The sequence below is a fragment of the Aspergillus glaucus genome (genome assembly GCF_001890805.1).
Source record: "Aspergillus glaucus CBS 516.65 unplaced genomic scaffold ASPGLscaffold_10, whole genome shotgun sequence".
Classification (NCBI taxonomy): Eukaryota; Fungi; Ascomycota; class Eurotiomycetes; order Eurotiales; family Aspergillaceae; genus Aspergillus; species Aspergillus glaucus.
The window spans coordinates 552739-576069 of NW_019170462.1; the positions used below are offsets into that span (position 1 = coordinate 552739).

The 23331-nt window shown below is 47.8% G+C and overlaps 8 protein-coding genes across 8 annotated transcripts; 5 read left to right on the forward strand and 3 right to left on the reverse strand.

Moving 5' to 3' along the window:
- Positions 1-2437: 2437 nt before the first annotated feature.
- Positions 2438-5044, forward strand: fluG (extracellular developmental signal biosynthesis protein FluG; the record flags this gene model as incomplete). The annotated part of the gene is made up of 2 exons (XM_022540650.1): positions 2438-4733; positions 4815-5044. 2 exons carry the CDS (start codon positions 2438-2440, stop codon positions 5042-5044), a joined length of 2526 nt encoding a protein of 841 aa, XP_022400993.1.
- Positions 5045-7633: 2589 nt separating this feature from the next.
- ASPGLDRAFT_58008 (uncharacterized protein) lies at positions 7634-8450 on the forward strand (the record flags this gene model as incomplete). The annotated part of the gene is made up of 2 exons (XM_022548292.1): positions 7634-7750; positions 7833-8450. The coding sequence occupies 2 exons, from the start codon at positions 7634-7636 to the stop codon at positions 8247-8249; spliced, it is 534 nt and encodes a 177-aa protein (XP_022400994.1). The 3' UTR covers positions 8250-8450.
- Positions 8451-11735: 3285 nt separating this feature from the next.
- On the reverse strand, positions 11736-12241 carry ASPGLDRAFT_317237 (uncharacterized protein). Its single transcript, XM_022544086.1, has 2 exons — positions 12000-12241; positions 11736-11936 (listed from the first exon to the last, which is right to left on the reverse strand). Exons 1-2 carry the CDS (start codon positions 12116-12118, stop codon positions 11783-11785), a joined length of 273 nt encoding a protein of 90 aa, XP_022400995.1. The 5' UTR covers positions 12119-12241; the 3' UTR covers positions 11736-11782.
- Positions 12242-12263: 22 nt separating this feature from the next.
- On the forward strand, positions 12264-13604 carry ASPGLDRAFT_47148 (uncharacterized protein). Its single transcript, XM_022546599.1, has 2 exons — positions 12264-12562; positions 12624-13604. The coding sequence occupies exons 1-2, from the start codon at positions 12328-12330 to the stop codon at positions 13175-13177; spliced, it is 789 nt and encodes a 262-aa protein (XP_022400996.1). The 5' UTR covers positions 12264-12327; the 3' UTR covers positions 13178-13604.
- Positions 13605-13929: 325 nt separating this feature from the next.
- ASPGLDRAFT_47152 (sugar porter family MFS transporter) lies at positions 13930-15769 on the forward strand. The gene has a single exon (XM_022546600.1). It carries the CDS (start codon positions 14054-14056, stop codon positions 15593-15595), a length of 1542 nt encoding a protein of 513 aa, XP_022400997.1. The 5' UTR covers positions 13930-14053; the 3' UTR covers positions 15596-15769.
- A 748-nt stretch (positions 15770-16517) lies between these two features.
- Positions 16518-17966, reverse strand: ASPGLDRAFT_47153 (uncharacterized protein). The gene is made up of 2 exons (XM_022546601.1): positions 17013-17966; positions 16518-16933 (listed from the first exon to the last, which is right to left on the reverse strand). The coding sequence occupies exons 1-2, from the start codon at positions 17855-17857 to the stop codon at positions 16615-16617; spliced, it is 1164 nt and encodes a 387-aa protein (XP_022400998.1). The 5' UTR covers positions 17858-17966; the 3' UTR covers positions 16518-16614.
- On the reverse strand, positions 17840-18134 carry ASPGLDRAFT_47154 (uncharacterized protein). The gene has a single exon (XM_022546602.1). It carries the CDS (start codon positions 18046-18048, stop codon positions 17869-17871), a length of 180 nt encoding a protein of 59 aa, XP_022400999.1. The 5' UTR covers positions 18049-18134; the 3' UTR covers positions 17840-17868.
- Positions 18135-20395: 2261 nt separating this feature from the next.
- Positions 20396-20980, forward strand: ASPGLDRAFT_317592 (uncharacterized protein). The gene is made up of 3 exons (XM_022544096.1): positions 20396-20405; positions 20464-20903; positions 20956-20980. Exon 2 carries the CDS (start codon positions 20595-20597, stop codon positions 20874-20876), a length of 282 nt encoding a protein of 93 aa, XP_022401000.1. The 5' UTR covers positions 20396-20405; positions 20464-20594; the 3' UTR covers positions 20877-20903; positions 20956-20980.
- Positions 20981-23331: the final 2351 nt, after the last annotated feature.

The following is a 23331-nucleotide window of genomic DNA, read 5'->3' on the forward strand; positions in this document are numbered from 1 at the left end:
TAGAGTATTCTGCAGCTGTGGCCCTATATCTCTGAATGCAGCCTCATGCGCAGAGAAGTTGTCCAAAAGAAGAACAACCTTTCTTCCAGCCATCTTCTTGTCAAACCATATAAGCCATTCTTTAAAGATCTCTCCAGTCATCCAGGCCTTTTTATTGCTCCGCCAAACACATCCAAGATTTTCAATATTGATTCCAGCAGTCACAAAAGCCTTTGGCCTTCTTGCAGTTCCAATAAACCAGATAGGAATGCGCTCTGAGGCATCTGAATTACAGCAGAATAGGATGCTAATTCTTGCTTTATCTTTCTTTCGTCCAGGAAGTGAGCGTGTTGATAAACTCCGGTCGGGGATCTTCCTCCAATATAGGCTTGTCTCATCGCAATTATAGATATCTTGAGGTGCATAGGTGCTTAAAACTTGGCAGATTCTAACCATCTCAGCACCAGCATCTTGGGAGAGACTACCAGCTTCACCATACTGTATATTCTGTCGAATACTCCAGCGTGATTGAAAGCCACGGAGCCAGCCATTGCTGAAAGAAGGCATCTCCCTTCCTGGATAGATAGTTTGCCAATATTGCCTTGCTTTCTCCCGTATAACCTCCTGAGATATTGATATATGCTCCTCTGCACGTTGAGTCCACTCAAAGATAGCCTTCTCTAATTCTGGCCAGTTCTCAGTACGTCGTCGCTTCTCTTGGTGGCGGTTGGTGGCTTCATCAAAGGAGGCGGAATCGGATGAAATGATTCGGGATACAGAGGATGGGTTGATTGACTGATTATAGGTGGTTTCAAACCAGATTTTCAGTGCGATATTTGATAGATGTGGCTTGAGTTGATGCTGGGCTCGGAGGGCAGCCTTTTGGCTGTTTAAAATAGGTTGACGGGTTTGCTTTGGCATTGCAGAAGGGAGGGACGAAGTCAAAATAGCCTATTTTGGTTACTCCTATATTAGCAATTTTGTATTGGAGGAGGGGAGAATTTAAGCAACTTGCTAGTAATGGAGTATTAAGCAATTTTATATGGAGTTGTAATTTGGACAGCGTGGCCAGTTGCTTATAATGGAGTATTGCTTATATCGGAGTTGCTTATAACGGGGTTTTACAGTATATCTCTTTTTTTTTTTTTTTTTTTCGTCGGAAAACCCGATCCGCTCTGTTAATCGTTGTCTGGCTCGTCTGGATATCCTATTCTATCGAAATCCAGCCCAGTCTTTTATATTATAGGGCACACGTGCAGAGTACTGAGGACCGCGACTCCTTAACGGGTATACAGTACGGAGTATGTAGCGATGACTTGTTATGTTGCTGACAGGGTATCTAGACGGAGGACATACTGTATGTATACAGCGAAGTACAAATATACCTTCCCAGTATCACCATACATCCGAAGCACATGCATGACACTCGGCGGCCGATGCAGCTGACGAATCTGTCTGACAATCCCGTCCGAGAGCATATCTTGAAATCCTCCGCGGACAAGACTATGTAGTATGTATTCGTGCGATTGGAGGAGACTGATGCAATCCTTTAGAATATTCTATTTTCTATACGAGCAGGATTATTGCGAAGTGTATTCTGACTCTATTCATTATCCTAATCGGTTCATTTGTATAGTGTTCGGTGATAGTGGTGGTAGCATAGCGGTGGTCGTGGAAATTACCCAAAACGGTAATGTAAACGAACATTCAGGGACCGATGACAAGCTTTCGGTCTTTTTTGGGTCTTTTTTCGACTCTTACAACAGCCGAAGAGCCCATAATATTGCCGATGGTTGTGAATCCTTACCTGACTCAGTATTAGAACGGCGTCGAGTCTTCCTGTTGCGTTGGTTTTCCACGATCGACAATCTGAAACGACCGTTCTTCTTTTCTTTTGTCGTTCACTATGTACTTCGGAGTACTCTGTACTGTGTATGCGTATCCCCGGTCACTCTGCACTGTGCTGTAGAGTCCCTGAACAGTACTTTGTCTAGTAAAGAGTAAACTACGGTCCGTACTCCGGCGACCCGCCACTCTATCTGTCTCTATCTATATGTATCCATAGACACAGCCATGATGTGCATCGTCGTAGTTACATATTGGCAGAACATCGGGTAACACCATGCTGGGCTTCCAAATCGGGTAATCTCGCCCCCTCGTCTATAGCCCCGAACAGAGCAGTCTCCTCGTTTTCTTCGTGGCTTCTTTTACATTTCCTTTTACGGCGTGCATGTATACTTTTTTTATTTATTTTTATTTTTTTTTTATACTCCTGATATCTTCTTTGAAATATTTCTTGTAGAATTCAAATACTCCCCATTTCTCCATCTTTATCGCATCCCCATCCACTTTATCCTTCACCCCCGACTCTACCATTCTTTACTCTCTTGTTTATACTTCGTTTAATACATGTCTGCATAGTACACCCTCCCATACACATACACATACATACACCACCATGGACTCCCTCAAACACCTAATCCAATCCCACCCCCTCATCGACAACCACGCCCACAACATCCTCTCCCGCCCCTCCGCCACCAACTACACAAAGTACCCCTTCGAGCAAATCACCTCCGAAGCCCACGGGCCAGCCCTGCAAAACGCCCCCTCCACCTTGCCACTCCTCCGCGCCGCGAACCAGCTGTCCGGGCTCTATGGTTGCGCTCCCGATTGGTCCGCCGTCAAGGCCGCTCGTGACGAGCTCGTCCAGCGCGACTATGAGGGTTTCGTAAGGAGGTGTTTGGAGGGCACGCATGCGGTGCTGCTGGATGATTTGTTGAGTGATGAGGATGTCGAGGCGTCTGAGTGGCATGATCGGTTTACGGTTTCGGAGACGAAGAGGATTGTGAGGATTGAGAGTATTGCGGAGAAGGTTCTGGGTGGGTTGTCGAAGGGGGAGGAGTCGCTTGAGAAGTTGCGGGGGGAGTTTGTGCGGTTGATTTCTGAGGCTATTGCGGATTCGAAGGTTGTTGGGTTCAAGTCCGTTGTGTGCTATCGCACGGGGTTGAATGTGCAGCAGCCGGCTGAGGAGGCTGTTGTGGATGCTTTGAGTCGGACACTGCAGCAGAGCGGTTCGTATCGGGTTGAGGACAAGGCGTTGAATGACTGGCTTGTCTTGCAGACGCTGGACCTGCTCAAGGAGGCTAAGGTCTCGTCTGGTGTCAACAAGCCTTTGCAATTGCACACTGGTCTGGGTGATGCGGATATCAGCTTGGTTTTGGCGAACCCGGCGTATTTGCAGTCTGTGATTGCGCAGTATCCTGAGGTGGACTTTGTTTTGCTGCACTCTTCTTACCCTTACACCCGTGAGGCTGGTTACCTGGCTTGTGTCTACCCGAATGTCTACCTTGATCTGGGAGAGGTCTTCCCCATGGTCAGTCGGGATGCACAGGAGTCGATTGTCAGAGACAGCCTGGACATTGTGCCCTCTACCCGTCTGTTGTGGAGCACTGATGGCCACTACTTCCCCGAGACCTTCTGGCTGGGCAACAAGCAGTTCCGCGAGGCATTGGAATCGGTCCTTGTCGACTACGTGAACCGAGGCGACTACACCATCGAGCAAGCCAAGAATACCGCCGCAGAGATCCTTTTCCACAACTCCAACAAGATCTACAACCTGAACCAGCAGCCGCAATACACCTCCTCCCTCCCTGTCCGCTCTTCCCTTTCGTCGACCGACGCCCTCGACGCCTTCATGCGCGCCAACCCCGACGTGAAGTACATCTGGATGCAATGGGTCGACTACACTGCCACGATCCGTGTGCGTGTCTTCCCCGTCCTCGAGTTCGCCAAGATCGTTCGCAAGCAGCGCCGTATCGGTATCAGTTTGGCCGTCTTCTGGATGTTGCAGGATGACACTGTCACTCCCGAAGGATCGACCACCGGCCAGTTCTACATGGAGCCCGACCTGTCTAGTCTGCGCCGCAACGTTGGCATCGACTCCAAGAGCGCCACAGTCATGACTTACTGGCGCTCGGAAGAGGGCACAGAGCTTGAAGGCTGCCCCCGCACCACATTGCAGAACGTGACCAACAAGATGAAGACCGAGCACGGCATCGACGTGACCTGTGGTTTCGAGATCGAAGTCGTCCTCATGAAACCTATTACCAATGCCAACGGCGACGAAGACTTCGTCCCCTGCGTCCGCAACCACTCCTGGTCCAACATGACCACCGACACTCGCCGCATGATGCCTCTCCTTGAGGAGATTTCCGACTCCCTCGCCTCCATCGGCATCAACCTCGAGCAGTTCCACGCCGAGTCTTGCCCGGGACAGTTCGAGTTCATTCTTCCTCCCAACTCCCCCGTCGCCGCCGTCGACACCCTCCTCAAGGCCCGCCAGGTTGTCGTCAACATCGCCGAGCAGCACGGTCTCCGCGCAACTCTCTACCCCCGTCCCATCCCCAAGGCTGCGGGTACCGCCTCGCACGCACACGTTTCCATTTCCCCCGCTACAAAGGAAGATTCTTTCCTCGCAGGTGTGATGGAGCACTACCCTGCTCTCGTCTCGTTTACCCTCTCGCAGGATGTCAGCTACGACCGTGTCAAGGCCGGTATCTGGGCTGGTAGCGAATGGGTTACCTTTGGAACCCAGAACCGCGAGACTCCGGTCCGGAAGATCTCCCCTGGTCACTGGGAGATCAAGTCGCTTGACGGATTGGCGAACATGTACTTCGCCATGTCTGCCTTTATCGGCGCAGGCTACATCGGTATCACCGAGCAGAAAGAACTCACGAACAAGGATTGTCAATGTAAGCACTCTCACCCCCCCCCCCCCCCCCCCCCCCCCCGTTATTCCTTTTTCATTATATACTAATAAACAATAATTATAGACGACGCAGCAACCCTCAACGACACCGAACGCGCCGCCCTCGGCATCACAACAAAACTCCCCAAGACCCTCGCGCAGAGTCTGTCTGCCATTGAATCCGACCGTACACTCCAAGACCTGCTCGGCCCCGAACTGATCAAGAACTACTGTATCGTGAAGCGGGCGGAGAGCAAGAAGTTGAGTGCGATGGATGAATATACCCGGAGGATGTGGTTGATGGAGAAGTACTAGTTGCGCTTGGCGATTTCGATTGAGTCCTTGAGTGTTTATGCATTATGTTGTTTCTTTTGGTTACTTTTGTTTTATTTTGCATGGCATACATACAGTTTTATACCACTAGCTAATGGATTGATGGATGGATATCGGTTAATGGCATTTGTCTTACTATTCAAGGTCTTTACTCCGTCCAAGTACTACTTCTTCATAGAAGTACTCCCTTTTCTGAACAACTGATTAGATACCAACCCCTGTCCCCTAAGCGAAAGAAACTAAACTAAGAACAGACATAAACTTCGGCTACTCGCCCCTAAAATCGAATAAACTAAGCCAAGCTTCCCCCTGGAGCACAGACCGGTTCCTTGGTTGATGCAGGGGCCACTTGGGCACTATGACCAAGTGTTGGAGGAGTGACGGTGTAGGGACTGAGTCATGCTATTGGTGATAACTATACTGTGGGTGTTGATAATACTGAATGGTGAGGGAACGCTAAATCTATATTGGGGCTGGGATGGGTGGAGGATAGTACGCGGATGACGGGCTGCCCTACTCTGGATGTCGAGCTGAGTCCGGTTGGTCAAGTATCCTGAATTGGTAGATGTACCAGTTTCAACCGCTATGGTCGTATTAAAGGGGCTCGGTACCTTGATTGTCATGCACAGATCGAAGGACTCGAGACACGATCGTCCATTGACAGTACTCAGTACTTGTACGAGTATGAACATCGGGTCAGTCCTATAAATGTCTTGTATTTCATTGGCATCAGGTACTGTCCAAAATGAGTTTCAATCCGGTGAATACGGAGAAAGACGTACGAATTAGGGTATACTGTCCATCATATCAATGGTTCTAGACCCCCGGGATTATCATGCTCTAGCTATTCACTATATCAAGTTTACCTTGCATTCACCTGTTAGACTGAGTTATAATGACAGAACATTCACATGAGTGATGGGAACGAGGGGTCTAATAACCCAGAATCTCTTCTCTCCTTCATTTTACTCTCTCGACCCTACCAAATGGAATCGTCCTTTTCGTTTGGTCTACTGCTATTCTTTCTATCTCACTCTAGCATACTCTTGCTTTGTTGACATGCTACTTCATATTCAGACTCGATCTGTGCCGAATTGCATCCTCGTCTTTACAAAAGATGACCCACGGCCTAACCATGGCTACTCTTATGACTTTGGCATCCGGAAAACATCATCAACAGAATGAAACGAAGCATTTTATTGAAAAAAAAAAAAAAAAAAAAAAAAAAAAAAAATCCAAGTTTTCTTAGCTTCAATTTGGGACGTCATTGACCTAAGTCTAGCTAATAATGCTGTCGTGTGCGTAGAGAATATGGAACTGATTTGCCTAGAGCGGGCGAAGGTCTGGTTGTCTTTCATTGCGTTTTCCTCGGCGTCGTTCAGACTCATTCAATGAGCGATACACATGCTATGCCGCTGTTGTTCAGCTATCAAGGCAAGTGGCGAGAAAATGTAGTTCGGCCATTGTTTGCCAACAAAACGCTCTGTTGTATTCCGTTTATGGTATTTTCCAAGCTCCCAAAGTCACATGAAAGCGGCCACGGTTATACCGAGAATATCCATCTTCAGTAAAGATGGGGATTCAATGAGGGCTCCTCCGGGAATTCCCATTCGGCGAAAGTGCCGAAGCGAGACACCCATAAGGGTATGCGTCGGCAAAGGTCCAGGTCTAGGTCAGAACACACCCATCAGTAGAGCTCTTAAAGCCCCCGCAGGCGATCTCCCACTCACCCAGCTATCTCAACCCGATCTTCAGACAGGAGTCTGTACGAAACAGGCGCTGGCCATAACAGAGCATTTCGGGGGATAGACGAATTAGAAACCTCCGATGAGCGATATGGAAGCTTTACGCTATGGAGGGCATGTTTGAGAACCGGTTACAGGATAAAGTGCATAGTAAGAAGGCACTCAGATATCTAGGGCCTATTCTCAGTACGGCTCCGGTCTATTAAAGCCAAAAATGGGTTTATAAGAGATGGGACGCATGGTTTAAGCTGATCGAGAATAATCATCCCCATGGTACTCTAACGGGAGGTGACATAATGCAATTTCTGGATGGCATGTGTTTGTGAATGCAGTCAAGCATCAGCGAAAAAGAAACGGTCTCGCTTTTCACGATGAAAACAACCCTTTATTACCTCGTTTATATATTATAAGATGAATATTTAAGCTTTGAAGAGAATTATTATTTCGCAAATGTGAACCGGCCATACCATCCACATGCAGATAGCATAATCCTGCATGTGCACGAATCAGTGCCCATTCGTTCATCTACTGCATACTTGGATTCAATTTGTGCCGTATTCGTCATCTAAATAGAAGACGACATTTCTCGACCCTCGTTCCAAGCATGGCTCCCTACAAGATAAGCACTCTTCCCCCATCGAAGATATCGAAGGCTTAAAGCACTAGATGAGGCACAATTAAGAATTCGGGGCTCAGAGAATCGAGCTACCGAATCCTAAGTTTTCGGTAATAGAGACCTCTACTATATCGATGCATTCAGATATGGAACTCACAGCATTGAAATTTACGGAAAGTGTCCATATAGTCCAAGAAAGAGCTTACTTCTATGTTCAAGCGGTACAAAGAAGACGCCCTAGACACTGATTTCGGCAACATTGATAGCGGAAATCACGCTGCTAATGGCGGCAATGCGAAGGTTAGTTCGGATCCTTACAGTCTACAGGTATACGTATTTCGACGCTATACGCTTGAGCCTAGTATTTTTTTCAAAGGCAATTAAGTTTGGAAAAATAAGAACCAGCCAGTGGTCCTCAAGCTCCCGAAAAATCGGGGCAACCCTATCTACCACCAACCGAGCACGATCCGTTGGTGCGAGAACACCTTCATGCACATGGTATTATAATTCGCATAACAATAACATCGTACTGGATAAGAATGGACACCGCTCGGGATCTCGCCCACGTCGAAAGCCCCGGAGCCACCAGCGAGACGGCGAGGCTGACGATCGCTCTTCAAACCTAACAAGACATTACATCGAGCCGGCGCAGGGTGATACCTACACCGCGAGACATGAATCAGGGTTTAATGACAAGATGGCCCCGGAGATGAGCGGAAAAGCCTTCGATCCCGACCGGACGAAGAAGAGCCATGTGGATGCCATACTTCTGGCAGGAGGCAACGTCAACGACCTGGAGGCACGGCGAATGGCAGCAATACAATAAGCACCAAGAAGGTAGAGCGATGGTAAGGAGAAAGCAACACCCCGGCCCCGGAATTCCACGTTCCGGAAGGCCTCCCAGTCGGGGGGATGCTCGTCGGGTCAAAAGCAGGGATATCCACGCCGGTTGACGAGGAAGACGCGGGGGATGACCAAGACCAGAATCCTGTTGAAGACAACCCTACAAATTTCCTGCATTCGAGTTAGGACAACAGAGCTAAGTTAACCAATTTTAGCATTCGTGGCATCGAAAAGGATGACCCCGGAAACCGGTCAGATGTTCAAGTCGGGATATTATCCGGGACATTATCCCTATACGAAGAGCCTTTGTGTTTCCAATCTTTGTTTGGTTGTGCTACTGTGCCGCTCCGGCTAAAGCATTCAGGTGAACGGCGCTCTACTATCAATCTATGATGAGCCTAGAAAAGACAGGTCCCGACACTTCAAGCTCACAAAATCCAACAGCTGGATCTTGTATGCATCAAAAGTTTAGAATTGACAATGACGTGATCCCAAAGCTACCAAATAATCTGGGGAGCCCGGTCTATGATCAACCGAGCATGATCTGGTGGTTCTTGAGAACATCTTCAATGACACAGACAGCCGGCATCAAATCTTGCATCACCTCCCACTCAATAAGGATGGTCACCGCCTGTGATCTCACCCACCTCAAGAGACCCACCCCTGGAGCTGCCAGTGAGATGGCAAGGCTCACACTTGGTCATTGCTCTTCAAACCTAACAAGATGTTACATCAGGCCTGCCCAGGCTGATACCTATGCTGCCAAGCACCAATCCAGGTTCTGAGACAAAATTGCCCCAGAGATGTGGGGAAACATCTTTTTTATGGTGAGCAGACAAAGAAGAGCCACATTGATGCACTGCTGCTGGCAGAGGACAGTGACCTCAATGACCTGAAGGCTGAAATCTCCACCCCGGTTGACGAAGAGGGATGTGAAGACACTGCAGTCTTCTTCCCTGAGCGCGATCGACTGTTACGGAACACCTATGCTCACGGTGGCGATGTTGTACACCAAACGTTTGACCAGACCGCGATTGGACCCAGGCTCTTAGAGATAGATGATCTCAAATTCTCAATCTCCGGGATGAACTAGAAGGATATTTGGTTAAAGACGATGAGTCAATCATATGCACTGACTCGGCATTCAATCCCAAGTTAAAGAACTGTTTTGGCTGAATTTTCGGTTGACACCTCGCCTGGATACAATGGAAAAGATTTGATAGCTACAGCTATCGTGGCAGATGAACCAACTGAGCCACTGCGAGGACAACGAAAGGCAGAAAACATGCCTGGTCATCTTTGCGGGCGAATGATTGAAAGGATGGGCAATATCCGTATACACGGTGGCGCCGTGCTGAAGGATGTGCGCTTTTTGAGTGTCAGCAAGTCGTGGCGTGGTTCGAGTAGGAAACTGTGCGTTACTGAGAATGTGACTATTATTATTCTAGGGTTTGATTTCGGTTTGGGAATGGAAGGACAGGCTTGAGAAAAGATACGGTATTGTATTTGAAAAGGAGACGTCCAATTTGGAGAAAGCAAGCCCGGTATTCCTTCGAATTCTGAACCAGAGATACTCGGCCAAAGTGATCGGAACCTTAAGACAAAAGAAAAGCCAAACCCCACAGAAAACATTATCAATATCGCTGACTGCGATCAAGCTGTATGTGGAATCTCCGAATACAAATCTCGAGAAGTTTGGTCAGATATCCAAAATTTAAGAAACAAAATCCTGACCGACGAGCAATCGACTTCTGCCAACGCCCACGCTGAGAAACCAGGGCCTGAGAGTCCTGGTAATCTTAAGAGAGAGAAGAAGCCGAAATTTGCATATAAAGCAGTCAACGCTTCTTCATCACGCGCAGAGCGCTCGAAAAAAGCGAGGAGCGCCGTCGGAAAGCACACCAGTACAGAACAAGAAATTGCGAACAAAGTGAAGATTGAAATTGCCTTGGGAACTCACCCTCACATTTGGTGATTTGCTTGTTGTTATTATTCAATCATTCGTGCCCCTCTATCTGATGTACTATTATTGGTTCTGTGTATACCTTGTGATTGTGTATATTATCGTCTAGTTTCCTGATGTTAAGAGTCTTTAGATACCATAATCAACTTCCTACCACGAAATGATTGTTGTGCTACAATCAGCAGCAATAATTGTGAACTCAGCACATCGTACCAAACTGATTGAACCAAAGATCTGGCCTAAATTTTCTACCATGGACAACAAGGAAGGACTCTCTCTCTCTCTCTCTGTGTGTGTGTGTGTGTTGGGGTGGCTGGACAGATTTGATCAAGAGATAGCTGAGAATAACTTACGTGTAATTGAATCGATATTACTCTCGTCCATAACAGCGAAGAAAACATGAAACATGTTAGAGCGAGAGACTGTCCTCGGCGGGTCGGCTTCAAACCAGTATCACGGGACACCACATCCCGTGGTGGGAAGATTCTGGCCGACGTCCACTTGCTTCAAACCTGGGTTGTACAGAACTGCGGGTTATCATTTGAGAAATATGCGTCCGATACCGACTGCGGGAGGGGAAATGATAAATGTATTCAATTGGAGGGCTTCGAGTATGGTGATGGAGAGAAGTACAGGAAGTTGCGGAAGGTTATTATTGTATTATGCAACGATATTATCAGTCCGTATACGGACGGCGTTACATCCGGATTGCAGTTTGATGGGCTATTCCGTGAAGTTGAAAAAACCTGGTTTGATGTTTTACATGAGGGTGTGTGATTGGGAATTGATCTGTTAGTCGTATTTCATGCTCCGGCGGCCGGATCTTGTGCTTTCGTTCTGTTGTTGTGTGTATCTAGTTTAATATTGCCTCCTGAGTTTCTGGAATATGGTTAAACATCTTTGCTACTATTGAATGTGGTCTCGATGGTTGGGTTTCTCTATTTGCACACCTCCACTAGGTTTATATATCCAGTCACATCACACGCCCCGCTCAGCGAAAGTCCCCATCAATACAACTGTTATATCGAAGGATAGACCAAGAGTATTCCAATATCTACCCCCGAAATATCTGCATGATTATACTTAGATTGTCCGGTATTCCAGCATACGTCAATCCGGGGCGCCATTTTACTCTACCGACATCGCTCGAGTACGCATGATCTATATTATTATTATTCTATGCCGTCCTCCACTCTTCTCATTTATCCTCTGCGGATCTGCCAAGCATTTAGTTGGACCATTGTCCAGGTTATCGCTGCAAGCGTTGGAATATGCCATGCTACCTTGTACTACTTTCGTTCTCCAGTTATTACCGGGAATGATATTATCCGCTCGACCAATCGAGGCCATTGATACCATGTGCCGGGGAGGAGTGTAAATTGAAAGGAATGAGATCATTACACAGGTTACCTGTAGAGAGTATCAGTGCGAGTCAAACTCCGAATATGTGCATATCCAGGTGATTCGGGATGTCATATTCCTTCTCCCCACATACCCCGTACAGTAAATCGGCCATCCCGAATGCCCAGACATGCCCAGAGCGCCCAGAGATCTCACATGAAGACAAGCACGCAGCCAAGAAACCTGTACATAATGACAACCCCAGAAAACACCCATGTGTCCCGGTAGCATCCGGGGCCTGACCAAATGCGGGGAATATGGGGTTTTGAGCCTCCGAATAAGAAACCAGAATACGAATATGCGTTCCTGTTTGTCCCGATTGAGTCCACATCCGGGGAAATGAGTCTGGGGAAACGGAGACGTGCGCACATATTACGTATGGCCGTGCATCGGCTCGAAGTACAGTTACCATATGGGATCTGGTGTGAGGCAAATCTCCAGTTCCCAGACGTTTCGTTCTCCGGATTGTCTGATTGAACTTCGGACATGCCCCGAGAAGGAGAGTTGGCAGCCTTATGCCTTATGGGCGATGCGATCAGGCTGAAAGTTCAGCCGGATTGTTCACCAGGTTGGGCTGGGAGAAATGTGGGAGTTAGCACAATTATAAAATCAAAAAAAATTCTTCAATTAACTGTCATTATCTTTTCTTAACCTATTTTCGATTCTAAGCTTCATCGCGATATCCAGAATACAGAAAATGTCACCGTACAAAATCGCCGTGATCCCCGCCGACGGCATCGGGCCCGAAGTCGTCGATGCCGGCATCGAAGTCCTCCAGGCGCTGGCTGCCAAGCTGAACCTGTCCTTCGAATTCACAAACTACGACTGGAACTCGGAAACCTACAAGACCACCGGTGCCTATATTCCCGCGGGCGGGTTGGACGATTTGAAGCGCCATGATGCGATCTTGTTCGGCGCTGTGGGCGCACCGGGTATGCTTACGGTCTACGACTTTCGCAATCTTCGCAAATTGCTAATGCCAACACTACGCAGACGTCCCCGACCACATCTCCCTCTGGGGCCTCCGACTAGCAATCTGCCAACCCTTCCAGCAATACGCCAATGTCCGACCGACCCGGATCCTTCGCGGCACCCAATCCCCCCTCCGTAACTGCCCTCCGGGATCGCTCGACTGGGTGATTGTCCGAGAAAACAGCGAGGGTGAATATGCCGGACAAGGTGGTCGTTCGCACCGCGGATTCCCTTGGGAAGTCGCTACCGAGACAGCGATTTTCTCGCGCGCAGGCGTGGAGCGCATCATGCGATTCGCATTCGACACGGCCGCCAAGAGACCCAAGAAACATCTTACTGTTGTAACGAAGAGTAATGCACAGCGCAACGGAATGGTCCTGTGGGACGAAGTCGCGGCTATCATCGCAAAAGACTACCCACAGGTCACGGTAGAAAAAATGTTAGTCGATGCGATGACCACAAAAATGGTGCTCAAGCCGGAGAGTATCGACACGATTGTCGCGAGTAATCTGGTAAGTCACACGAAAGCCAAGACCGCTAAGCTAAGTGAAGCCGTCTTGGTTTTATCTTGGTGACATGGAAAAAGCTAATAGGATAACGTAGCACGCCGATATCCTCTCCGACCTGGCGGCCGCTTTAGCCGGGTCTATTGGAATCGCGCCCACTTCCAACCTGGACCCAACGCGGCAGCATCCCAGTATGTTCGAGCCAATTCACGGCTCAGCCTTTGATATTACGGGAAAGGGAGTGGCCAACCCGGTGGGGACTTTCTGGACCGTGGCGGAAATGCTGGACTGGCTTGGTGAGGAAGCTGCGGCGCAGAAATTGATTGAGTGTGTGGAAAAAGTGTGCGAAAAGGGAATTCTCACGGCAGATCTGGGAGGAAGCGCGAAGACAAAGGAAGTCACATCAGCAGTTGTGGAGGAAATCGGAGGACTATCGTAGTAGTGCAGAATATACAGAGTAGAGTGTGCATAGAATTAGCCTCAGCCTCAGCCTCGTATAGAAACATGCATTTCAGTACAAATCACGCGCAACTTACCACGGATTTATCCCATCCGGATCCATTCCTCCATGGGTTCCTTTCAAATTAGCATAAAATAAAGCCCTTTTTTAACGGACCGAAGATAGAGTAGTGTTCTGACAGTCGTGACTCGGACTCGGTCAGCCCCCGAGACCCAGTTTGTACCAAATGCTGGACAATGCAAAACGGGATAAATGGATAATCACCTCACCGAATGATGTTATATGGATGATCGGTGTCTGGAAGGGGATGCGGGGTCCCCACGAATTTTTCTTTGTTGTCGGTTTGACTGTACACTTTTTTTTTTTTTTTTTTTTTTTGGTCCCTTCCCTTCCTTCTGATATAAGAATGTTGTCCCCTCCGTAGCTGTAATAATCCTCCAGTCACCTCCTCAGCCCTTTTCTTCCCCTCCCATTTCCCTCACACAATGCTACAAGGAAGAGCACTCCAAATAGCCCAGGTGGCCCTTATTGTCGCCCCGGCCTTCATCCTCTTCGGTTACAACCAAGCTGGTGTTGGTCCCTTGGCCAACTTACAGAGTTGGGTGCACACCTTCCCCGAAATCGACGCCACCAACACCGAAGGCGAGCTGAAATCCCACAACTCAACAAGCAAGGGAGCAGTAGTTGCATCATTCCAGATCGGTGCTCTTATTGGTGCTTTATCATGCGCGCTGCTCAGTGAACGCATCGGGCGGCGGAAGACCATTTTCCTGGGCGGTATCTTGTGCATTATCGGACAGTTGTTGCAGACTGCTGCATATGGCGTTGAGCAATTCACTGTTGGACGTGTGATTCTTGGTATCGGCATTGGTCAGTTCAGTGTTGCTGTTCCCGTGTGGCAGTCTGAGTGCTCGTCGGCGAAGAATCGTGGCCAGCATGTCGTCACGGATGGAATCTTCATCTGTCTAGGTTATGCGCTGTGCAACTGGATCGACTTCGGTCTGAGCAAGGCATCTGGCACGATTCAATGGCGTGTGCCCTTGGCCATCTCGTTCGTCTGGGTGTTGATGATCATGGGTTCCGTCTTCTTCCTCCCCGAGTCGCCTCGTTGGTTGGTGCGTGTCAACCGCATCGAAGAAGCCACGGCCAATCTGGCGCAATACAAGGGTCTTCCCGAGGACGATGAGACCATCCGGCTTGAAATCCTGGGCATTGAAACCTCGCTCGAGGTGTCGCAGGAATCCATGTCGTTCAAGGAGATGCTCGCCAACAAGGACGGGGAGCGTCTCCTCTGGCGCTTCTTTCTCTGCATGGCCCTTCAGTTCTTCCAGCAAATGTGCGGCGGTAACCTTATCTCCGTGTATGCGTCGACTATCTTCGAGGAGAATCTCGGCCTGTCCTCCGACCTGTCCAAGATCCTCGCCGCCTGCGCCCTTACCTGGAAGTTCCTCTGCAGCTTTATCGCATATGTTACCATCGATCGCCTCGGTCGCCGTGCCGTCTTCATGATCAGTGGTACCGGCATGTGCGTCTGCATGATTGTCCTCGCCATCACCAACTCCTTCGGTTCCGACAACAAAAATGCATCCATCGTCTCCGCCCTCTTCATCTTCCTCTTCAACTCCTTCTATCCCATCGGTTTCCTTGGTGGCAACTTTCTTTACTGCACAGAAATCGCTCCGGTTAAATTGAGAGTCGCAATGTCGTCCATGTCGACTGCAAACCACTGGTTGTGGAACTTTGTCGTTGTCATGATCACCCCAGTCGCGCTGGACACCATCGGATACCAGTACTATATCATGTATGCGGTCATCTCAGCCTGCATCCCGATCGTCGTATACCTCTGGTACCCCGAGACCATGAACCGAAACCTCGAATCAATCAATCACGTCTTCCGGGACGCACCCTCGACATGGCAGATTGTCTCCATGGCCAAACATCTGCCCCAAGGCGAGGCGACAGAAGTCGCAATGATGCAAAACAGCAAGGAGAAGGGCTTAGAAGTCGAACAGAAAGAAACTGTTTAAACGATTGTCATGTATATATAATGAAGTTTTTTTTTGACGATTTTCACTAGCATTTAACGATATCCTGCTTTTACTTATATCCCCCGTGCCAAAGCTTGTAAACAACCCCTCCGATCAACAGCCAAGTCTTCTTGTCCCTTGGCGTGCATGCTTAATGTTCAATAAAGTACTCGAAAACCGTGGGATGAATACATTCTTGTAGAGCTTGTTTTACACTGCACGAGTATATCCCGGAGGTTTCAAGATGTGAGGATACTGATAACGGCTTGCGATGCAGAAATGCACAGAAAATCACCATTTATCTTTGTACGTAATGCCAATAGCTATTCCTTCATCCTTATGGAGTTGAGCTCGTATGGATAAAATGCCAGAATCAACCCAACATTCTCGGCGCTTCGGTCAACCCCCGATTCGGCAAGCGTCCGGACCGTGTCTTATCGGGCCCCTCTTATGGTATTTATTTACAACAGCTAACCCGAATACCTAATGCCAAGGGATGGGTGAGACCGACCGAGGATCACCCAGTTTGCTGACGGCCGAATCAGCGTAGGAGTTTCCGGAGTGTGCATATACGGGTGCGGAGTATGCATGACCAGTTTTTGATGATAAACCCATGAATTCTCCATGTTTTGGCTTCGGATTTTGATGGTAAATATGTACTATGTGTGATATGGACTTTATTCTGGAATGTAACCGATTTCTTGGGATTCTGTTCTTCAAAGATTTGTATTGTGGCTGCACAAAGCTTGAGATCAATCATCCCGATTGCTAGATTGATTGATGGATGACCGACACCGGCTGGCCGACTGGCTAGCTGACATCGCCGGTGTGCTTTAACAGAATAATTAATTCATCGGATATGCATATCGCCGTTGATTCAAAAAAAAAAAAAAAAAAAAAAAAAAAAAAAAAAAAAAAAAAAAAAGTTCTGGGAACATAACACCTCAGAGCCAGAATAACTGTTTGACAAATGCCTACCTAAACAAGACAAGCTGAAGACAGCCAGCCCAGCCAACCAATCATGCATTCCGCTCCTTCACACCATCCTGCATCGCCTTAACATGCGCAAAATCCAGCGTGTCCTCACCCAAACTCCACGCCATAACACCACCAATCTTCTCCTCATCCACAACATCCTTGAACTTACGCTTGATCATATCGGGCGTGTCCCATGTCCAGAAAAGGTTCTCCTCGTCGTCGAAGTAGTACTGCCCGCCGGCCTTCTCGTCCAGCTGCCCGTTCTTGTCAGCGCGGCGCCATGAGTCGATGATCGAGAGGCCCTTGCAGATCCCGTAGTCGGAGAGACAGCCTGCTTGGCAATGGGCGTCGGTTGTGCCGCTTTTTTTTTTTTTTTTTGTCAGTACCGTAACTACTTGTATATTCAGGCTAATATAGTCCGGGGGCAAAGTAGGCTTACCAGGTGCCGTATTGGCTACAGCATTGTCCTGAGGGGCAGGTTGTCATGGTGCTATATCCGCATGATCCATCCGTCGACTCCTTCAAGTCGTCCTTGTTGGGCGTGGCCATTGTGCCCTTCTCGAATGTCAACGCACCCGACTTGCCTGTGTCCTTTCCATCGGGTGTCTCCAGTTCATCCATCTCGCAACCAAGCGGGTGAGCCTTGCAATCCGCGTCCTTAGCAGTCATGAACCACTTCGCATAGTACGCGAAACCCAAGTTGAGCTTGTCAGCCGGCAACCCGATACCCTTGAACGCCTTGATAGTCTCACGCGAGTCCTCGACGCTACTGTGATGCTTCGTCACTTTGTTCCGGCGATTAGCCAGATCGTAAGACATGACATTAACCATATCAACCGCCTCAGCAATCTTAGGCCCATTCTCATCCGTATAAGCAATCATATCCCCCTTCTTCCCAGGCGTCGCAATAGAAAGAATCTTCCCCTCGGGCAATTCCTTCTTTATCGCCTCCAACAGCTTTGGAAACGCATCGATCTCCCCCGTCTTCTCCTCATTCGGAATATCCTTGTAATTATCCCCATTACCACCAGGATACTCCCAATCGATATCAACGCCATCGAACCCGTTCTCTTTAACAACGGCAGCGACGTTCTTGGCGTACTGCTGCCGACTTGTGTCGTCCTTTGCGCCGGCTGCGAAACCTTCTGTGTCGCCCCAGCCGCCTATTGCGAAGAGGACTTTGGTATCTGAGCTGAAGCGGTCTCGCATTGTGGAGACTGGTTCGAAGGGCTCGTAGTGGGGGGTTGATTGGGAGTTGAAGAGGTCGCTTTTGGCGAAGCCCATTACGGCGTGGGTTATGCCTTCTGTGAGGTTTTTGCCGGGGAGGTCTTTCGTGTGGTATCTGCCATGGTTGTCAGTATCATGGGTAAACTAGTGGGAAGAATGATTGGGGCGTACTGGTCGATATACATGACAAACCTGGTGCTCAGCGCCGTCTGAGCGGCCAGGAGGCCCAAGAGGACGTGTTTCATCATGGTGCTGTAGTTGTCGTTTTCGTATACGGTTGACGAGAAAATGAAGCTGAAGACTCTGGGTATTTAAATCGTCCTGGCTTATCTATTTTTCTCTCATCTGGTATGTCTGTTTCCTTGCAGACTGCCATGCTACATTCTGGTGTTTCACTGACATTCTGATGTTTAGTATGAGGTTGGGGTAGTCGTGTGACAGAGTCCCCAGAGTTCGTAGTACTTGTGTACACCTTATTCTTCAGAGAATATCCTCACTTGCTTTTCTTCGAGATAAAACAATATTTTATGATAGTATATACTGAGCAGTATATATTCCTTCTTTCTCTCGATAAACGAAACATGCTATACGCTATGCCGCGCCGCACCGTGCAGAGCATTCTTCATTTCTTGAGGCATTCCAGGGAAGTCCAATTCGGGAAAGAGATAGTTGAAAAAAAAAAAAAATTTAAAAATAAAATAAAATAAAAAGCAAGCCGATTTATGATAGATATTATTTTGCTTAGTTCAAAATTAGATAAAGTTTATTCCTATTTCTGGGAATATTGAAAATATTCCACGTGCCTCCATGATTGTTGGTGGTTAGGGTTACTACCTTTGTCTTGGAAGACTATTCCACCTGTACATTGACTCCGTTCTCCGTACGTAGTGCACTTATCTCGACTCTACAAAGTACATGGACATATAAGCGTATTCCCTATCGATTGATTCCAGACCCTGTGAATAGACAAAGAAATGAAACCTGCATATGCACGCATCCGCCGGGTTTCCGTATCCGTTGACTCCATACGCATGAAAGAGAAACAAAAGAGAAAATCAATTCTAGTCCATCGTTCTGCTTAACGGATGTATCAATTGAAGCAACAAAGGAGAGTGAATTCGTTTAGTTTCTATCGTGCTCCGTACTCGTAGAACCCCTCTTCCCTCAGAAGATAAAAATCGGGCGTGCCCAATTCTGTTTGAAGTTCTCTTTTTGCTCTATTTCGTGCGTATTTATATATAATCACTCAGTACTCCATACTCGTCGACTTTTCCAAGATTATATGATGCTGGGGGCAGTCGCGAGTACGGAGTAGCTGCTGGTCTTGTTATCTTTTCTTTCCTTCCTTTCTTTTCCTTTTTTATATACAGCATACCCAGAGGCGTGTCACATAGTCTCATGGCCCTGTTCTTCTTCAGAAGCTGTCTGTCTTCCTTTCCCCACATTCCATCGAGTATACTTGCTGATATCTCGGACTTAGATACCACACCCTGTTACGTCTCCTATCATCTATATACACACCAGCCAGCGTCACGCGCGACCGAATTTCGCTCGAGAAATTTTGCGATGTTTGCACTTGGCCACGCTGACGAATTCTGGACTACCGGTTTCACTTCGCTGAAACGGACAATGACTGGTTTTCCTTTGTGTCCGGCCACCCATGTCTTCGAGCTAGGGACAGCTCAAAATCAGCTCTGCATGACAGATGGACAACTCGAAGATAGGGTTGTCTGTTCTGCCTTTCTTTTATACTACATATACGTTCTCGATGCGTTAGGTTGAATGATCACCCTGCCATCTTCAAAGGCCGGTATGTTCAGGACCTTCTTCGAACTTCTTCTGTAACGGATCATACTGATGATATGCACTTTTAGCTGGTTGCGCGTCGTTATAGATAGACACGAGATCTATCCAATGTGCAGAAACTATGGCGGGTATCTTCGTTCGGGAGTACGTTTCTACTATCTATTCTGTTTCTGGGGTGTTCTCTGCTGACTGGACTTGATCCGACCAGAGAAGAACCCAGTAATTATCCCTTTTGCGCATGTCGAATTACGACTCCTTTTTTGTAGCGCAAGAAAAAGGACCGGCCTCACGTCCAAATGCAAGAGGTCGCGCAGATGGTGTGGTCGCTGTTTTTTTCTGAAGGAAAAAGGAACCAAGCAGGTGAGCACCTCCGAAAGAAAAACGCAACTTTGAGACGTCAGCTAACGATAGCAAGGGTTTTTGGTCTCGAGATCCCAGAGGTGGAGACAGTGACCTTCTGCTCCATTCACAGTGGCGTCGAGCTATACCTGACCGTTGCGAAGTACAACTCCAACTACATGGATTATTTGCGGGGAGGGTTAAAACCATGGCGCATAGCAACCTTATGCAAATGCAATGCAGCGATTACTGCAGCACTTGGGGGTTGTCGCGTTTGGAATCCAGTGTATTGTGGAGGCTTTGCAACTACTGACCACCTCTTTCGCAGACCTCAAGTTGCCTACAAGACGCAGCGAATAACGAAGTTTTTGATACATTATGCGGAGTAAGTTGGTATCCTCTGCCACTGGATATTCTCGTGCTGACTTGGATTGGGTTGACTAGAAAACGGTCGTGAACTGTATGTTCAGCTCACGCGATATCCACAATGACCACAAGCTACCCTATATACCACCTAGGCCTATTATGTGCCCCAGCTAGAAGGCCGCCGGCGAACGAAGACACTCTTAGAGGATTATGGTACAGGTAAAGAATCGGACTGTGCAACCGTCCGAGCCAATCCTGTCGTGGATCGCGGCAATGAGTGGCAATGCAAGACGCACCAATGCGGCTTGCAATGATAAGATCCATCATACACCGTACTCAGCGAGGATTCATCCTTGTCGGCGATTTGGGCGAAATGGTGAGCTCGATAATCTTGCTTTTCGCTTTCGACAAGACTCTCGGTCCTGCTTTATTGAGAACGTCGGTCATACCCTGGGAGAATGTGATGCGCCACAAAGTCCGTTTCTCTGAATTTCAGTATCTTTTGATGCAAGATGATTGCACTGCTGGACCCTTTCGCGCAATTCCTCAGGGGACGACTGCCTAGACATAGGGGGAAGGCCTTCAAAAAGTCGTATGTCTTCCCATTTATTTTTCCTGTTAGTATGCTAACATCAGGTTGATAGGCCCTTCGTACACTTGAGTCGCCTGGGACTCAAGAACCTCGACAAGGCAATCCCTTTCGTTCCGTGCGATGTTGCCTTCAGTCAGATGTCTCCATCATTCGTACAGCACCCCGGACGAACCGTCCAATACATTCTTCCAAAAAATAGAACGCCAGCAGTATCTTGTTCTCCGTTCCCAATACCAGCATGTTGACCAGTTGATGCGAGTTTCGCATTTGAAAATTGACTAGTATATAAAGTTCCCGTTTCTGGACCGAGGGTTCTGAGATACGATCCGACAAATGCACCAACTCGCATGAGAGCGGCGTGTCTGACTCGGTACACAATATTATTCGAGTCTCCCTGCACGGAAATGCAGACCATAGTCTGTGGTATGGCTTGTGCACTGAGATGGAGTGCAACTTGGCATCGTGGAAGCGAAACGTATTGGCAACACATTGGCCAGAACTCCCGTTTGGAACTACGAGTCGGTTTTCCCGCTCTTTGAATTTGGATGCTACTTGTCGACAGCTAAATTAAGTCCGGCTTGTCGAAGTTCCAAGTAGAAAGCTACATGATTGTTCCGGAGTCGCGAGGCACGGACTTTTCTGGTGAGTGCATTCCGTCGGTATTCAGACACCATTTATAGGCACCATCGATTGTGCTAATACATGAGTAGGTTGCCCTCGAGTTATATATATATATATAATATATATATATATACCGTTGCCGGTTTTTACAACCCCCAAACGATGGTTCCAGGCGACGAATGGCGCCACGAATCGATAATGCTGCAATTAAGTAAATAACGACCTGTCTATGGCTTAGATATCTATCTAACTAAGCAACAGTTTATTTGTCTTATTTATCTCAATCTACATATAGACGACGTATCTTCGGGGATTCCGCGTTTATCTATTTCGATTTTCGGGGTCGATACAATGGACCTCTTTGAGAGACCCTGCGTATATCAACGACACAACAATCCTCACTTGCTCCCCTCTGACGGGGTCCTCGGGTGTCCTTCGTATATTCCTACACAAGGAGTGGAAACATGTCACCGACACCAGTTTTTCTATCAGCCAAGTGTGACCGAGAGCACTTTTTTGACTAGTTGAAAAGGCTCGATTTAGACTGAAAAATTATGTGGTTGGAACCATATAGACGCTAATGCAAACTGACAAGAGTCTAGCAACATACAGTTGCTTTGGGTGTATGATGTACACTGAACATGCTAAAACTGGTAACCACAACACTCAGTCGAGAGCGACTTACCTCCAAGACAGATGGCAGAACTGCTTAGACCTTTTGGGGTCTCAATAGGGTTCATCTCTACTTATGACACTGCCTGGCTCGGTTCTGGTCTTGTAAGGTATGTCTCTACGCACCTACGCTAAGTGGAGCAGAACTGACACTGGAGAAGTTCTGTGTTAGTTACTCCATTCAAATCTTCCTAGTCGTCACTTTGCTAACCTCCTCATTTATAGATTCGCGGACAAGGGTATTTCAACGCAAAATGAAGTTCGGACATGGGCACCGACGAGTCAGTGAGCTGGCTCTCTTATCCTACAGAATGAGAGAACGTTCTTTCAAACAATACAACCGAGTGAGCCTATCCTTGCACATGCGACGCTGACCGATATCCCTCAAAACCATAGGCGTTTCGAGAGTTCCCACTCCAACATCGCTGTCTACTGGGGTAATTTTTCCATCTATCTACTGATTTATCGTTCAATGCTAACCAGGTTTATAAGCCAATGTGGATCAGACAGTTCCCTCGCGGGATTCTGTGGAAGCTGTAAGTATTTACCACTTCCCCATCCTGATATGTCAGAACTCTTGCTAATGAAATGACTGATCCCCAGGTTAATTTGGTCCTACTCTCCTTCATAACCTACCTTTGAAGTAATGGAGGATTCCCCAGCATGGACACTGGGACACGGAAGTGCAATTCTTTTCCCGGTACCAATCTTGGCAATTGTCCTCGAAATGCATTGGAGTTACTACTCATGGAACTTCACCAACTTGAGCCCTGCGGCGTTTTGCTAGCCAAAAAATCAATGGGGATGGTTTTACCAAAGCCCCGACCAAAATGATACACCCATTATCCTAAAAAGCATTTAATTATTCCGGTATGTATTATTAGTGCGTGGTCATACATGTGCAGGGATTCAAGTCATTATACTAATGTATTGTTTTCATTATCACTACAGGTTATGCTCGTCTCCTTCATGAAGCAAGATCGCAGCATCATATCGATTAGAGTTCTACATCACCAGCAGTCATCTAGCTGATGAGATGGTTTCGAACTGTCTCAAGCGATAACAATGGCAGCACTTAGTATAATGGACAGTCGACTCTCCTCTCTCAGGGCATGAAGGGTATGTGACCTTCGGA

What these genes read in the sequence shown, in the direction of transcription:
- ASPGLDRAFT_47152 (XM_022546600.1), top strand. Translation starts at nt 14,054, where the DNA reads ATGCTACAAGGAAGAGCACTCCAAATAGCCCAGGTGGCCCTTATTGTC.
- ASPGLDRAFT_317237 (XM_022544086.1), bottom strand. Translation starts at nt 12,118, where the DNA reads ATGTCCGAAGTTCAATCAGACAATCCGGAGAACGAAACGTCTGGGAAC. An exon ending in TGCACGGCCATACGTAATAT is followed by an intron (nt 11,937 to 11,999) that starts GTGCGCACGTCT and finishes CGGGACAAACAG; the next exon opens with GAACGCATATTCGTATTCTG.
- ASPGLDRAFT_47153 (XM_022546601.1), bottom strand. Translation starts at nt 17,857, where the DNA reads ATGGGCTTCGCCAAAAGCGACCTCTTCAACTCCCAATCAACCCCCCAC. An exon ending in TGTAGCCAATACGGCACCTG is followed by an intron (nt 16,934 to 17,012) that starts GTAAGCCTACTT and finishes AAAAAAAAAAAG; the next exon opens with CGGCACAACCGACGCCCATT.
- ASPGLDRAFT_47148 (XM_022546599.1), top strand. Translation starts at nt 12,328, where the DNA reads ATGTCACCGTACAAAATCGCCGTGATCCCCGCCGACGGCATCGGGCCC. An exon ending in CGGCGCTGTGGGCGCACCGG is followed by an intron (nt 12,563 to 12,623) that starts GTATGCTTACGG and finishes AACACTACGCAG; the next exon opens with ACGTCCCCGACCACATCTCC.
- ASPGLDRAFT_317592 (XM_022544096.1), top strand. Translation starts at nt 20,595, where the DNA reads ATGCAAGACGCACCAATGCGGCTTGCAATGATAAGATCCATCATACAC.
- ASPGLDRAFT_47154 (XM_022546602.1), bottom strand. Translation starts at nt 18,048, where the DNA reads ATGATGAAACACGTCCTCTTGGGCCTCCTGGCCGCTCAGACGGCGCTG.